At 34.5% G+C, this 12,292-nt stretch overlaps 1 protein-coding gene across 1 annotated transcript; it reads left to right on the forward strand.

Moving 5' to 3' along the window:
- Window positions 1-63: 63 nt before the first annotated feature.
- Window positions 64-12,190, forward strand: LOC111715030 (restin homolog). The gene is made up of 11 exons (XM_023490265.1): window positions 64-1,199; window positions 1,979-2,041; window positions 2,491-3,017; window positions 3,405-3,433; window positions 5,191-5,291; window positions 6,418-6,483; window positions 6,539-6,624; window positions 7,992-8,028; window positions 8,508-8,571; window positions 9,983-10,046; window positions 11,484-12,190. Exons 1-11 carry the CDS (start codon window positions 978-980, stop codon window positions 11,731-11,733), a joined length of 1,509 nt encoding a protein of 502 aa, XP_023346033.1. The 5' UTR covers window positions 64-977; the 3' UTR covers window positions 11,734-12,190.
- The last annotated feature ends 102 nt before the right edge of the window (window positions 12,191-12,292 follow it).

Here is a 12,292-nt window from a genome sequence, read left to right on the forward strand (position 1 = left end):
TGTATCAGCCTGGAAGCAGGTAAAAGTAAAAGCAGGTATCTCCCCCCCTTCCTCCCCTTTTTCTCCGGTCTATAAAACCACAGGGAAAGTATAATGTATACTCCCCTCGGACCAAACTCCGGGTTTCGTAAATGCTTTAGCGGAGAGGAGACTTATCCAGGTAGTTTCAGATACACGGAGACACGTAGTGTGAGTTCTAAACTTAACAGTTTATCGGACATTACTTTGTGACCTCGTAGCTCCTCTAGTGTTGCTTTTAGGAATAAATACATATGTGAAATTCAAAACAATTTGTCAATCTCAATAGATAGCTTTTCAATAGAAGGAGTTATGATTGAATACATATAATATTTCAGAATTAAGTGAAATTTACTTTTGTTTGATGTGAATTGAGTGCGAATCTAAACAAAGCTATGGTGTTTTTTACTCCAGAGACCGAATTTTATGAATTGAACGAGGGCAAGGCCGGCCTGAGCCACTCGAAATATCCTTCAGAGCCTCCTGATATGCATAATGACCATTTTATTAAGATTGTTTGAAAATAAAGGTTTTTGTGGAAGTAAAAGCGAATCATTTTTTGGAGACAAAAATGCAGGGCATGGAGACAGAGGCTTGGAGACGTAGCGAAAGGCACGGAGACGGTTTCTCGGGGCTTGGTGGTCATTCTGCTTATCAGGAGGCTCCGGAGGTCATTACGCTGGGTTTATGACGGCCCTGCACCCCCTCCCTCCTCTCGGGGGATTTAAGAACATTATTGTACAAAAAATTAATTTACACAAATAATACAGAAATTATCTATTTAAAAAAACGCAGTGTATTATTGTTAATAAAGTCTTGTTTTTGCCTCCTTACATATAGCCATAGATTAATAAACATTAACAGATAGGAAACTAGTTATCGTCTTTTCCAGATTTAGGCTGTTTTCTTCTTCAATAACCCTGATGCAGAAGCCCAATGGAGTTCCGTGAAGGCAGCACATGCTCTCTCTCTGTCTTATAATTCAATTCCGCCTGCGTGGAACTCCTTTGGGCTTCTGCCTTAGGGTTATTGTAAATGAAAAACCCCTGAACCTTGAAAATACGACATCTAGCGTCGTATCTGTTATTTATTATAAATCTATGCATACAGGATTTAAATTTCAGATATATTATGACGTAATGCCCTCTATCTTTAGTCGATTATGCGGGAAAAAGAATAACGTAAGACCACTTTTAGGGAAATGGAATAAGATGAAAGTTACAAACAGAATGTTTTTGTTTCTAACAATTAATCCTAAAAAGCTGTTCTTTCATCTTCGTTCTATATAATCTGTTTATTTCTTTAATCAAAACAATTTCTTTGTTTTAACCTACCATTTGTTCAATAATTTTTACACATCTTTTATTTTTTCATGTGCTCCCAACCCCCCATTTAATTTTTAAACTTTTCTTCCCTTGACAAAAAGTGAAAAGGCCGATATTCTCAAGTAAAACAATGTATGGGGGACATGAAAACCTCTTCCCCCCCCCCTCTCCCGACACGGACGAACATTAATAAGAATTCACTTTTATAGAATAACAGTTCTAACCTTGCCCTACAGGGTTAAAATTTTATATTACAGGATAACAGTTCTCCCCTCGGCCCTACAGGGTTAAAAATAAATATTTCAGGATAACAGTTCTCCCCTCGGCCCTACAGGGTTAAATATTGAATATTTCAGGATAACAGTTCTCCCCTCGGCCCTACAGGGTTAAAAATTAAATATTACAGGATAACAGTTCTCCTATTATCATTATTATTATTAATATTATTATTATTANACCCAACAGGGTTAAAATTAAATATTTCAGGATAACAGTTCTCCCCCCGACCCTACAGGGTTAAAGTTAAATATTTCAGGATAACAGTTCTCCCCCCGGCCCTACAGGGTTAAATATTGAATATTTCAGGATAACAGTTCTCCCCCCGGCCCTACAGGGTTAAATATTGAATATTTCAGGATAACAGTTCTCCCCCCGGCCCTACAGGGTTAAAAATGGATTCTAGTCATGTTAGATTTCAGGTTAGAATTTCAGAATTAAAAATTTACAAAATCAGGTTTCTAATCTTAAAGATAAAGACGACTTTCATTGTAGATCTTGATTTCTCAATTTTAACAATTTATATTGGGGTCTTTTATATGTAATTAATGATGTTATCAAAGGATTTTTCCCAAGTGGCAACTTCCCCAGGCTATTTTCCCAGGTGGCAACTTCCCAAATGTGCAAAATCCCAAGCTGCAACTTCCGAAGTCTGTCCTAGCTGCAGCGCTCGGCCCCCCCTCCATTGCAGACTGCGGCGCCTCAGATGGTCTAACCTAACCTTTGGGAAGTTGCCGCTTGGGAAATTGCACATTTGGGAAGTTGCCACTTGGGTAATTGTCACTTGGGTAGTCGCCCTTGGGAAAATGCCCAACACCTAATTAGTTTGTAAATCAATATAAAAAATCATATTTGTTTGTTTTTGTTTTAGGACAGTGATTTAGACGATATTGGAACTTTTAGTGGAAATGAAACTCAGGCTGAGATTCATTCCTACAAAAGTAGACGGGATCAAGATCAGAATAGAGATACGGAGCAGAACGTATATCTAGATACGGACAGATATCTAGAGAATGGAGGATTTCCGGAGAAGAATGGATATATAGAACAGATCGAGATTCAGGATGGAGAGGAAGAGGACAATGATGAGAATATGTACAGCAAAGTATTTGAACCTCCTCCTCCTCCTCAACCCTTCTCAGAACCTGACTCCGAACCAACCTCCAAACTTCGACCCAAACCTAGACCTAGATCCAGGTCTAGATCTAGAGACCCACTCTCGGAAACCGTGAGCAGTGTTAACCCAAACCAGGAGAAGCAACGGAGACGGTTCCAACCCCGGAGCAGAAAGGTTCGGAGAAGGTTTGAAGGATTTGATTGGTTGGAGAGCAAGGATGAATCCCCAGGAGAAGTTTCAGTTCTCAAGAATATGGTTTATAAACTCACTCAGCATCTAAGGTATAAATGAGCGTCATCAAAGATACTCAATGGTACCCCTGAAATTAAAAATGTACACAAGCTTTAGAAAAACTATTTTTTACAATAACTATTCTGAGAATTTATAGTTCTCCGGCATTGCCTTTTTTCCCCATCAAGAGTAAGTGATAAAATTGTGGTTTTTCTGCAAAGGTATTAATTCTTTGCCACAAACTGTGTTTTTAAAAATCCCTTTACCTTTGGAACCCAATGACGTAGACCTTAGGTATTTCAAATTAGGGTTTTTTTAAATAGCAAAGGCTTTCACCATCCAGTAGCAAAGATGTAGGGCTAGACAATTGAAGTTTGTTGCAAAGACTAAATTACTATAGAAATGTGATTTTTAATAACTACATGCTTTTGTTTCAGTAAAGAGCAGTCGAGACATTTAGATACAGGTAAACATTGTTTTAGTCGTTGAACAGAAACCATTTTTAAGAATTACTAGCCGAAGGGCCGGTTTCCCGTGGAGAAAAATTAAATTTTAAAAATATTTTTTTTTTTACTTTTATAAGCTTATTCGGTTCAGCTGTTTAGCCGGGAAGAGGGAGCCTATATACGAATAATTTTCAAATGAAAAAATTGCACTGCGGAAAGTCGTCGAAATTTTAAGTGACCCTCCATTTTAACGTTACCATTGAAAAATTAATCAATAATGTGGAAGATAGAGTCGCAATTTTAAGGTACCGTTGTGAGTCGAACGTGCCAATTCATTTAAAAAAGAGGCACAGTAAAGGCCCTTCAAGTAAAAATTGAAGTTTGTGTTTACAACAAAGTTTTGTGAAAACATGTTTTTCATTGAATTAAACCAGAAAACTTTTAATAGATATAACGGAACTCATTTCTAAGGTTTCGAATTGGATCTTTGAACCTCTTTCTTTATTTACTCCGTCCGGTATAAATAGACCCTGAGGCCGTTCCTTCCATAAACTACATTGGTCGACAACTTGACGTCTCCTATATTGGTCGTCAAATGTACGGAGAAATATCTATCTATCAGATAAGAATTTAGCAGGAGACATCTAGCGGCCAACATATCGTCCCCCAAAGTACGTGAACTACACGACCACTTTCTATGGAGAGAACGGGCTCTGGTTGGTTAATACATGAATAAAAAACATATTTCAAAAGTTAACAATTGTAATTAAGAGATCAATATCTTAAAACTGGCATTCCTCTTATTTAGTTTTTGACAATTTTTGTTGTGGAAATTATGCGATCATTAGATATTACAAGTACTGTATACGTAATTTCAATTGGCCATTCATTTATAAAGAGGCATGTCTGATTCTCTATAGTACCTTTAAACATTTTTTATAAAAATTACGGAGTTTAAATTATTTTCAGTCACAGTTCTCTACGATATATTCCTTAAATGATAAGTCGTTTTAAATCAGAAATGCACCTCTATAAATGTAGAGTCATTTGAAATTACAACGAGAGTTGCAGTTTTTATTAATTAAACCAACTGCTCAAAAAAAGTTTAAAGTTGTAAAAACTTTATAATTCTGTTAAAAACTGAAAGGTATTGCTATGCTCTTGTGGTAGAGTTAGTTTCATTTTTTGATTAGGGGGGGGGCAGGGGGCTGAAATTAGACATTATATATAATAAGAAAAAGATTTTAAATTCAATAGTTTGGCCTTAGAAATAATCTAAATCTTGATATAACTGTGTTTAGTCTCATTTTATACAGACTTATGCTTTTTTTGTAGCGTTGGACATCTAGATTTTTAAACAGCAAGTGGCTTCTTTTTAGCTTCAGTTAAAAGAAGTAATTTGCAAAATCCTATTTATTTTTTGCATTTTGGTTTTTAGTGTCCATCTAATATTTGTTTGTCGTCAAATGTTTATTCTGGTTTAACTCAAAGTAGAATATGTTAAAGAACAAAAAAGGATTTATAACTTTACCACTTTACTTCAGCCATAATCCTTTCTTGACATTCGCAGAATTTTTTAATCCAACCATAACAGTTTATTACCTTCTTTATTTAAAAACATGCTTCCATTATATCTATCTATCAACCTTTTTCTATGAAAGTGCACTTTACTCTAACTTACCTTTTCGTTTTTGGAATTGCAGGAGAAATATTTCCACAACCTTAATTTTTTTTTATATTTCCTCCGGAAACTCTTAATTTTTATGATAATTTTAAGGAATATCCCTGACAGAGTTCCCTGATGCCCCCTGGATACACGAGCTTGGAGGGCTTGTCCCTCTTCTAGTTGCATACGAGGAGGAGATTAGAGAACTCCAGGTACAATATAGAGCTGGGTATTCTAGCTAGGACTCCAGGTACCATATTGAGCTGGGTATTCTAGGACTCCAGGTACCATATAGAGCTGGGCATTCTAGGACTCCAGGTACCATATAGAGCTGGGTATTCTACGAATCCAGGTACCATATAGAGCTGGGTATTCTAGGACTCCAGGTACCATATAGAGCTGGGTTTTCTAGGAATCCAGGTACCATATAGAGCTGGGTATTCTAGGACTCCAGGTACAATATAGAGCTGGAAGTTTTAGATCTCCAAGTACTTTAAACAGCTAGGAGAGTAGAGAACTCCAGGTTTCATACTGACCTGGATGAATAAGATCTCCAGGTGCAAGATACACAGATAAGTGATTCGAGAACTTCAGGTTCCATACAGACCTGGAAGAATTAGATCTGCAGGTACAGGATACACAGATAAGTGATTCGAGAACTTCAGGTTCCATACAGACCTGGAAGAATTAGATCTCCAGGTACAGGATACACAGATAAGTGATTCGAGAACTTCAGGTTCCATACAGAGCTGGAATTATTTAGAAATCCAGGTACAGGATACACAGATAAGTGATTCGAGAACTTCAGGTACCATACAGAGATGGGTGTTCTGAGACTCTAGATACTATACGCATTTAGGAGATAATAGAACTCCAGGTACAATATAGAGCTGAAAGTTTTAGATCTCCATGTACTTTACACAGCTATGAGAAAAGGAACCGTATAGCGCGGGAATTATTTAGATATTCAGGCACTAAACCAGATACACAGCTAGAAGATTAGGACTAACCGCGCGTTCTAAAAACTTTCTAATATAAGGTATTTTATAAACTGAGCCTTTTAGTATGTATAATATGTAAAATATGTATAATATGTATAATATGTATAATATGTATAATTTTCTAATACAGTTTTTTTATTTTTTTTTCAAAATACAAATACTTGTAAGTAAGCAAAGAGAAGCTCTTTTTTGACAGCTTCTCTTTGTTTCTTTGTTTATGTTATCCGAGCTGTTTGAAAGCTTGGTAAAAATCAAACAAACGTCGTCTTCATTGTATTGATGTATATGACGACGACTGTACATAATTGGTTAACTGTTCATGTTGAACCCTATTCAGGACTCAAAACAAGGTTTACAAGAGGAGGTTGAGGTTGGAAGATCAAGGCTGCAGGAGCTTATTAAGGTAAAATAACAAAAATAATTTTTTTCATAAATTTTTATTAAATTAAAAAATTAAGGATAATATTGAGATGGCTGGACAACTGCAGGATATAGCAACAAGTGCTCCGGTGGACCTAGAGGAGCATAAACTTATTAAAGAAAGGTATTATGTGTGCACTGTAGAGGAGCATAAACTTATTAAAGAAAGGTATTATGTGTGCATTGTGAAAACTGTATATTAGATTCACTTAGAGGAGCATAAACTTATTAAAGAAAGGTATTATGTGTGCACTGTTAAAACTGTATATTAGATTCACTTAGAGGAGCATAAACTTATTAAAGAAAGGTATTATGTGTGCACTGTTAAAACTGTATATTAGATTCACTTAGAGGAGCATAAACGTATTAAAGAAAGGTATTATGTGTGCACTGTCAAAACTGTATATTAGATTCGCTCTAAGAAATTTTAAATTTTCATCTAACAAAATTTATGGAGCCCCGGCATCAAATTTTGTTGAATGATTCTGCTAAGGTGAATTTGACGCCGGTGTTTCAAAAAATTTTTTAGATGAAAATTTGAAATTTTTTAGAGTGTTGGTTAATATCTGTGTGTTGCACTGTGGACCAGTTTTTCTGTATTTTAAATTCTTATTCGTTATTGACCTGTCACAAAATGCCAGTCTTTCCAAATCGATCTTAACTAAAGAAAACGCACTGTATATCTGTCTTCTCTACCTAGGGTTTGAGCCAGGTCTATTCAACGCCAGGTTTTACACTTGACTAACTTTTTATTGAATCATAAGGTTACAGGTCAAATAGGATGACCGGCGTAGCGGGCACCCAACTAGAACATATATATATTTACAAGGTTCATGAACGATAATGTTAATCTTTTATTTGGTTACGAAGTTTGCATAAAATTATGATAATAGTTATTAGAAGGAATATAGATAAGGTATCAGGTTTCCCTGATATAGTACTCGGGGATATTTATTACAGACCCAATCTTCTCATTAATCATAAAAGACGACCGCCAAACCAAAGTTGTATTAAAGAGAATATGTTTAAAATTCATTTTTTTTTCGCAGCTCCAATCGAAATAACAATGCCTTTAAAAATTTGTTTTTACATAGGAATCCTGGCGGGGCCTCATAAAACTTGTTGAGGGTTTTGATGTTTCGAAGGCTAATTCGATGACCTCTGCTGTTAAAAGAAATTGTAACAATTCCGTTGTTATATATCAAATCAACCGACTGCAAACCAAGATTTGAACACTCTTTATGCAAAAATTGAGCATTATTTCGCCAATCCTTTCAATCTTAGAATGTATATTTGATAAATGACTTTTATAGTTCTCTAGATTTCAAATCTAATGTACCGAAATCATTCAGGAAATCCGAATATTTTTTTCCAAATTACGATCAGAATGTTAAAGATATAACAATGTTTTATGTGTCTCTAACATTATAATCCCAATTTCGAACTAAGTTGTTTGGATTTTCTAACAGTTGTTGATAGACTAATTTTTAGTGCAATGTTGGTGTTAGAGGAGAATATTTTGCTGAAGGTAAAAATATTTTTTTTCGATTCAAAACATGACAATCGCTATTTTAGAAAACTCGAAAAAATCGTTTTGAAAAATTTGAAGTTTCTCTTGCAGTTGGTTTTGTGTTTGTCAGTAAAAACAAAATATTTATTATATAAGAACTCCGCTCCAGTACATAAACGAACTTTGGTAGCTTGGATTTAGTAAAAGTTTAGAAAATCAAAGGAATTGATTACTTGCCTCCAACCCTAATTTTCTAATCTCTATATCTTTGCAACCTGAGGATGTAAACCTTTGATATTTTAAATTTGACTATTTGATCAGGTTGCATAGATAAAAGGATTGTAAATTTATATTTATAATTTACAGTTTTTTTGCACACAAAGAAATTGAACAGTACAAAAACAGTTTGGAAATTCTTTTATGTTTTTAAAAGATTTTGTTCGTATTCTTTTTTTAGATCAATAGAACTTATGAGAAAATAATATTATTTAATAAAGGAGAGGATATCAGAAATATCTAATCTACTCAGCTTAAAGGAGGAGGAACACACTGAAAATATAAGTAAGTTGATTATTTAAACGATAAAATTATTTTATTTTTTTTCTCCGACCGTTGTATCTTCTTTATCTGATCATTCATCAGTTTTCTGTTCTTCTCTTTTAGATCTACGCCAGGGAATCAGGCATATAGTCTGATTATTCGTTCTTGTTTATGTATGGAAAGCCTGGGAGACATATTTATTATATTCTTACAGGGTGGAAAAAATAAAAGTCACTGCAATAAACGGGGTTTGAAAACTATGAGAATATCAATTGTCAGAATTCCGCCGTAATAATGACAAATGGTTTGGAAAGGAGTGGACATTGCTCAGAATTATTATCAAGGTTTCGGAGTTAAAGTTATTTAGTTGAACTTTATTTCATTAAAAAGTTCTCAACTCTGAATACGGGGTGTCCCACGAAACATGACATTTAATAAATCGTTATTTTTAGTCAAAAAAAATCTTTTGCTTCATTATCTTTTTATAATGACTTCCATATAAAATTTTTATTGATCTTTGGTATCAAACAACTTAACAAATTATGGAAAAAGACATTCTAAACTATTTACCAACTGTCATGTTTCGTGGGACAGCCGGTATGTGTTAGTCTATAAATAAAATTGTATTGTCTGTCTGTTTGTTTGTCCGATCATAACTCAGGAACCCATGGACTGATTTGCCTCAAATTTTGATTGGGGAACTTGGGAGACCCACGGGAATGTTCTTAGCTTGGTTTTAATATACTAAGTTGAGTTGATTGCCTTTTAACAAGGAAAATAGTTAAAATCATAATTTACGACAAAGTGCGGGTAATAAGTGGGACTAACTATGACCCCCTGTGCAACGCTGGGTTCCCAAGCTAGTCAGCATAAAAACATTAAATGTTTCTGTTAGATGTTGTAATATAAATATAAACCACGTGTTTTGAACGTTTATGAAACAAAGAGCAAAGAACTCCATATTTATCATATACCATAGTTTAGTATTTATTTCATATTTACATGTTTCGTAGATTTATATCAACAAGACCAGCAGCTTTAAGGTTCACGTTTTTTCTTCCTATCTATCTATCTATCTATCTACTTTTCTGAAATACATACTTTTTCAATATGGCCGTGTTTCCATGTTCATAGCTCAAAAAATTGTTAACCCTGGATAATTTAGAAGATTCAAATATCAGCTACAAACGTGATTACCCGTTTCCGAATGCAATAATGTCGTGCCTGTGCAGTTTTTAATTAATAAATAGCAAGAATAACTACCATTTTAGAGCTAAAAAATAGTTTAATAGCAATACTTAGTTCACCTAATTCTCACTTTTCATTTAATCCAAACTCAGTTTCATAAATAAAATTCCCGTTAAGGCATGGTTAGAGAGAAATGTCAAGGAGAAATAAGGATTTGTTATAATCACGAAACCTTGCTTATCAGGACGGGTTGCAGAGGAGAAGAGAGATATGATAAAAAACCTGGAGGAACAGGTCTCAGGTCTCAGGTATTATACCAGGAGTATTTATATACAGGGTGTCAAACTAAATATGAAAATTGCTGGATTTTATAACAAATGCAATTTTATTTCTTAAAATATATTACAGCCCAATTAACAAGTATAATTGGGAAATTATAATAAGAAAATAATGTGGTCTACCTTTTTACATACTTTCAAAACTACCTGACATTGATCTCACAAGAATAGATAATACAAAGGGTGTACTGTCATTATTTGTCGTCTAAAGTCTTTACACCCTCGACTTACCAGGGAGAGATGCGATTAGTAACTTTTATTTGAATTGAATCTCGTTTTGAACTTTAATAGATTTAGGGGGTTTTCGTTCACAATCACCCTTGGCCAAAGGAGTTACACGTAAAACGTATGCTCTCTCTCTCTCTTGTAATTCAACGCCACATGCACGTAACTCCTTTGGACTTCTTTCTCAGGCTTATTGTGAACGCAAAAACCCCTAAATCTTGAAAAGACGACATCTATCTAAAAGACATATCTATGGTCTTAACTTTAAAACCCATCTTCACTCATGAAATGTAGATTTAGATGTAGCTAAACCCTAAATGAGCCAAACATCGAAAGAATTTATTAAATGCCGTCTTGACAATTTTTCAATAGGTTTTATACTATTTTATGTAAAGCTCAGTTGAAAATATATAAATATCCATGAATATGCAGGAACAGTTTTAAAGAGCTCCATATAATCATTTTATCAAAAAACTAAATATCAGCAACATTCAACTATCAGAAAGTGAAGAATACGACATTTCATGAATTCTTTCGATGTATGGCTTATTTAGGGTTTAACTGTATAACTGTATACTTTCTCTAGCTGCCTACAAGTCGGTCTGTACTTCAATATTTAGTATCACACTTTGTCATAAGAAAGATGTCAAAAACTCATGACGATATTTTTTATCAATTAAAGATTTTATCAAGAATTCTGCATCAAAATAAGTTTGCCACAGCCCAACCGGACTTTTGAAAACATAGAAGCTAAAACCTTATACTTTCCACATTGCAAATAGTAAATTAGGAATTCTGAAACTTTGAAACTAATATAATTTATGAGATGGGACTGTAAGCGAAATTTGAGGGTAAACTCTCATGAAAAGATATCAATACCCGACGGTACTCTGCAAAAATGAGGAATAGACTGTCGTATTCCTGAACTGAAAAGTGTTTAATTCTGATAATTTCTCCGTTTCTTCTAATAAGCAAAAAATGGGCAAGTCACAGAGAAACCACGAATGAAAATAAACAGTTTACAGAAACAAAAACATGGATATCCAATTCAAACTTGATCAGACAACGCTTTTAAGGGTGCCATTGTAAATCTCTACATGGAGGGTCATTTGAAATTACGCTTAAATTAATCTTCATAAATTGCATTTTTTTAAGCTTACCAATTTATTTTGTTGTTTGTAGGAACGAGATAAACGGGTTGAAGACCAAGAACCAGGAGCTACAGGAGCAGGTCAGGTCTGGAGAAGAGATAAGGTTGAGAAGAGCGGAGAACCTGGAAACCTCAGCTCGAGACGATCTAACGGCAGAAAGGGTTCGACGCGACAAACAGAGAGCAGAGATTGAGGAATTACAAGAGGAGATTAAGAGAATAAAGACGACTTTTAGTCAAGGAAGGGTTCTGGTTTATTACTGCAGTAGGATGAAAGGATAAAAGAATAGATGAAAAGATTAAATGATATGTGATTAGGGTGAAGAAAGATAACTGAATAAGAAAAGTTGTAAATTCAAGACAATTAAACAAAATCATAAGGCAAGATGATATAGAACTTTAAGGAGTAGAGGAGAGGGGTCGTTTAACCCTATCCAGGCTGGGGTCTGAATCTATGTAAAGATGTGGACGGGGGAGGGCTTCCCACATCCCCCCCTCCTTTAGAAAAAGAGTAAAGATATATAGTTTTTAAAGATGTATAGTTTGTGAAGGTGGAACCAAACCAGATAAATAATAAACGATGGAGACCAATTTCAGTAAACATATTTTAAAGCCATGGCTCATTAACAAAATAAGACCGCTAACTTTAATGGTACGAATGCTAGAGAGGTTAAATAATAGCTAATAAAGGTCGGAAAAAAATTCAAAAATAAAATTAACAAAAATGGAAAAAGTTCAAAAAGAAATAATTAAGGAATTTGAATAAAGAGAAAATTAAAAGAAAGTAAAAGAATTTAAGAGGATGAGAAGAAAGTGAAAGGATGTAAGAGAATGAGAAGAA

The sequence above is a fragment of the Eurytemora carolleeae genome, unplaced genomic scaffold, assembly GCF_000591075.1.
Source record: "Eurytemora carolleeae unplaced genomic scaffold, Eaff_2.0 scaffold1695, whole genome shotgun sequence".
Lineage (NCBI taxonomy): Eukaryota > Metazoa > Arthropoda > Copepoda > Calanoida > Temoridae > Eurytemora > Eurytemora carolleeae.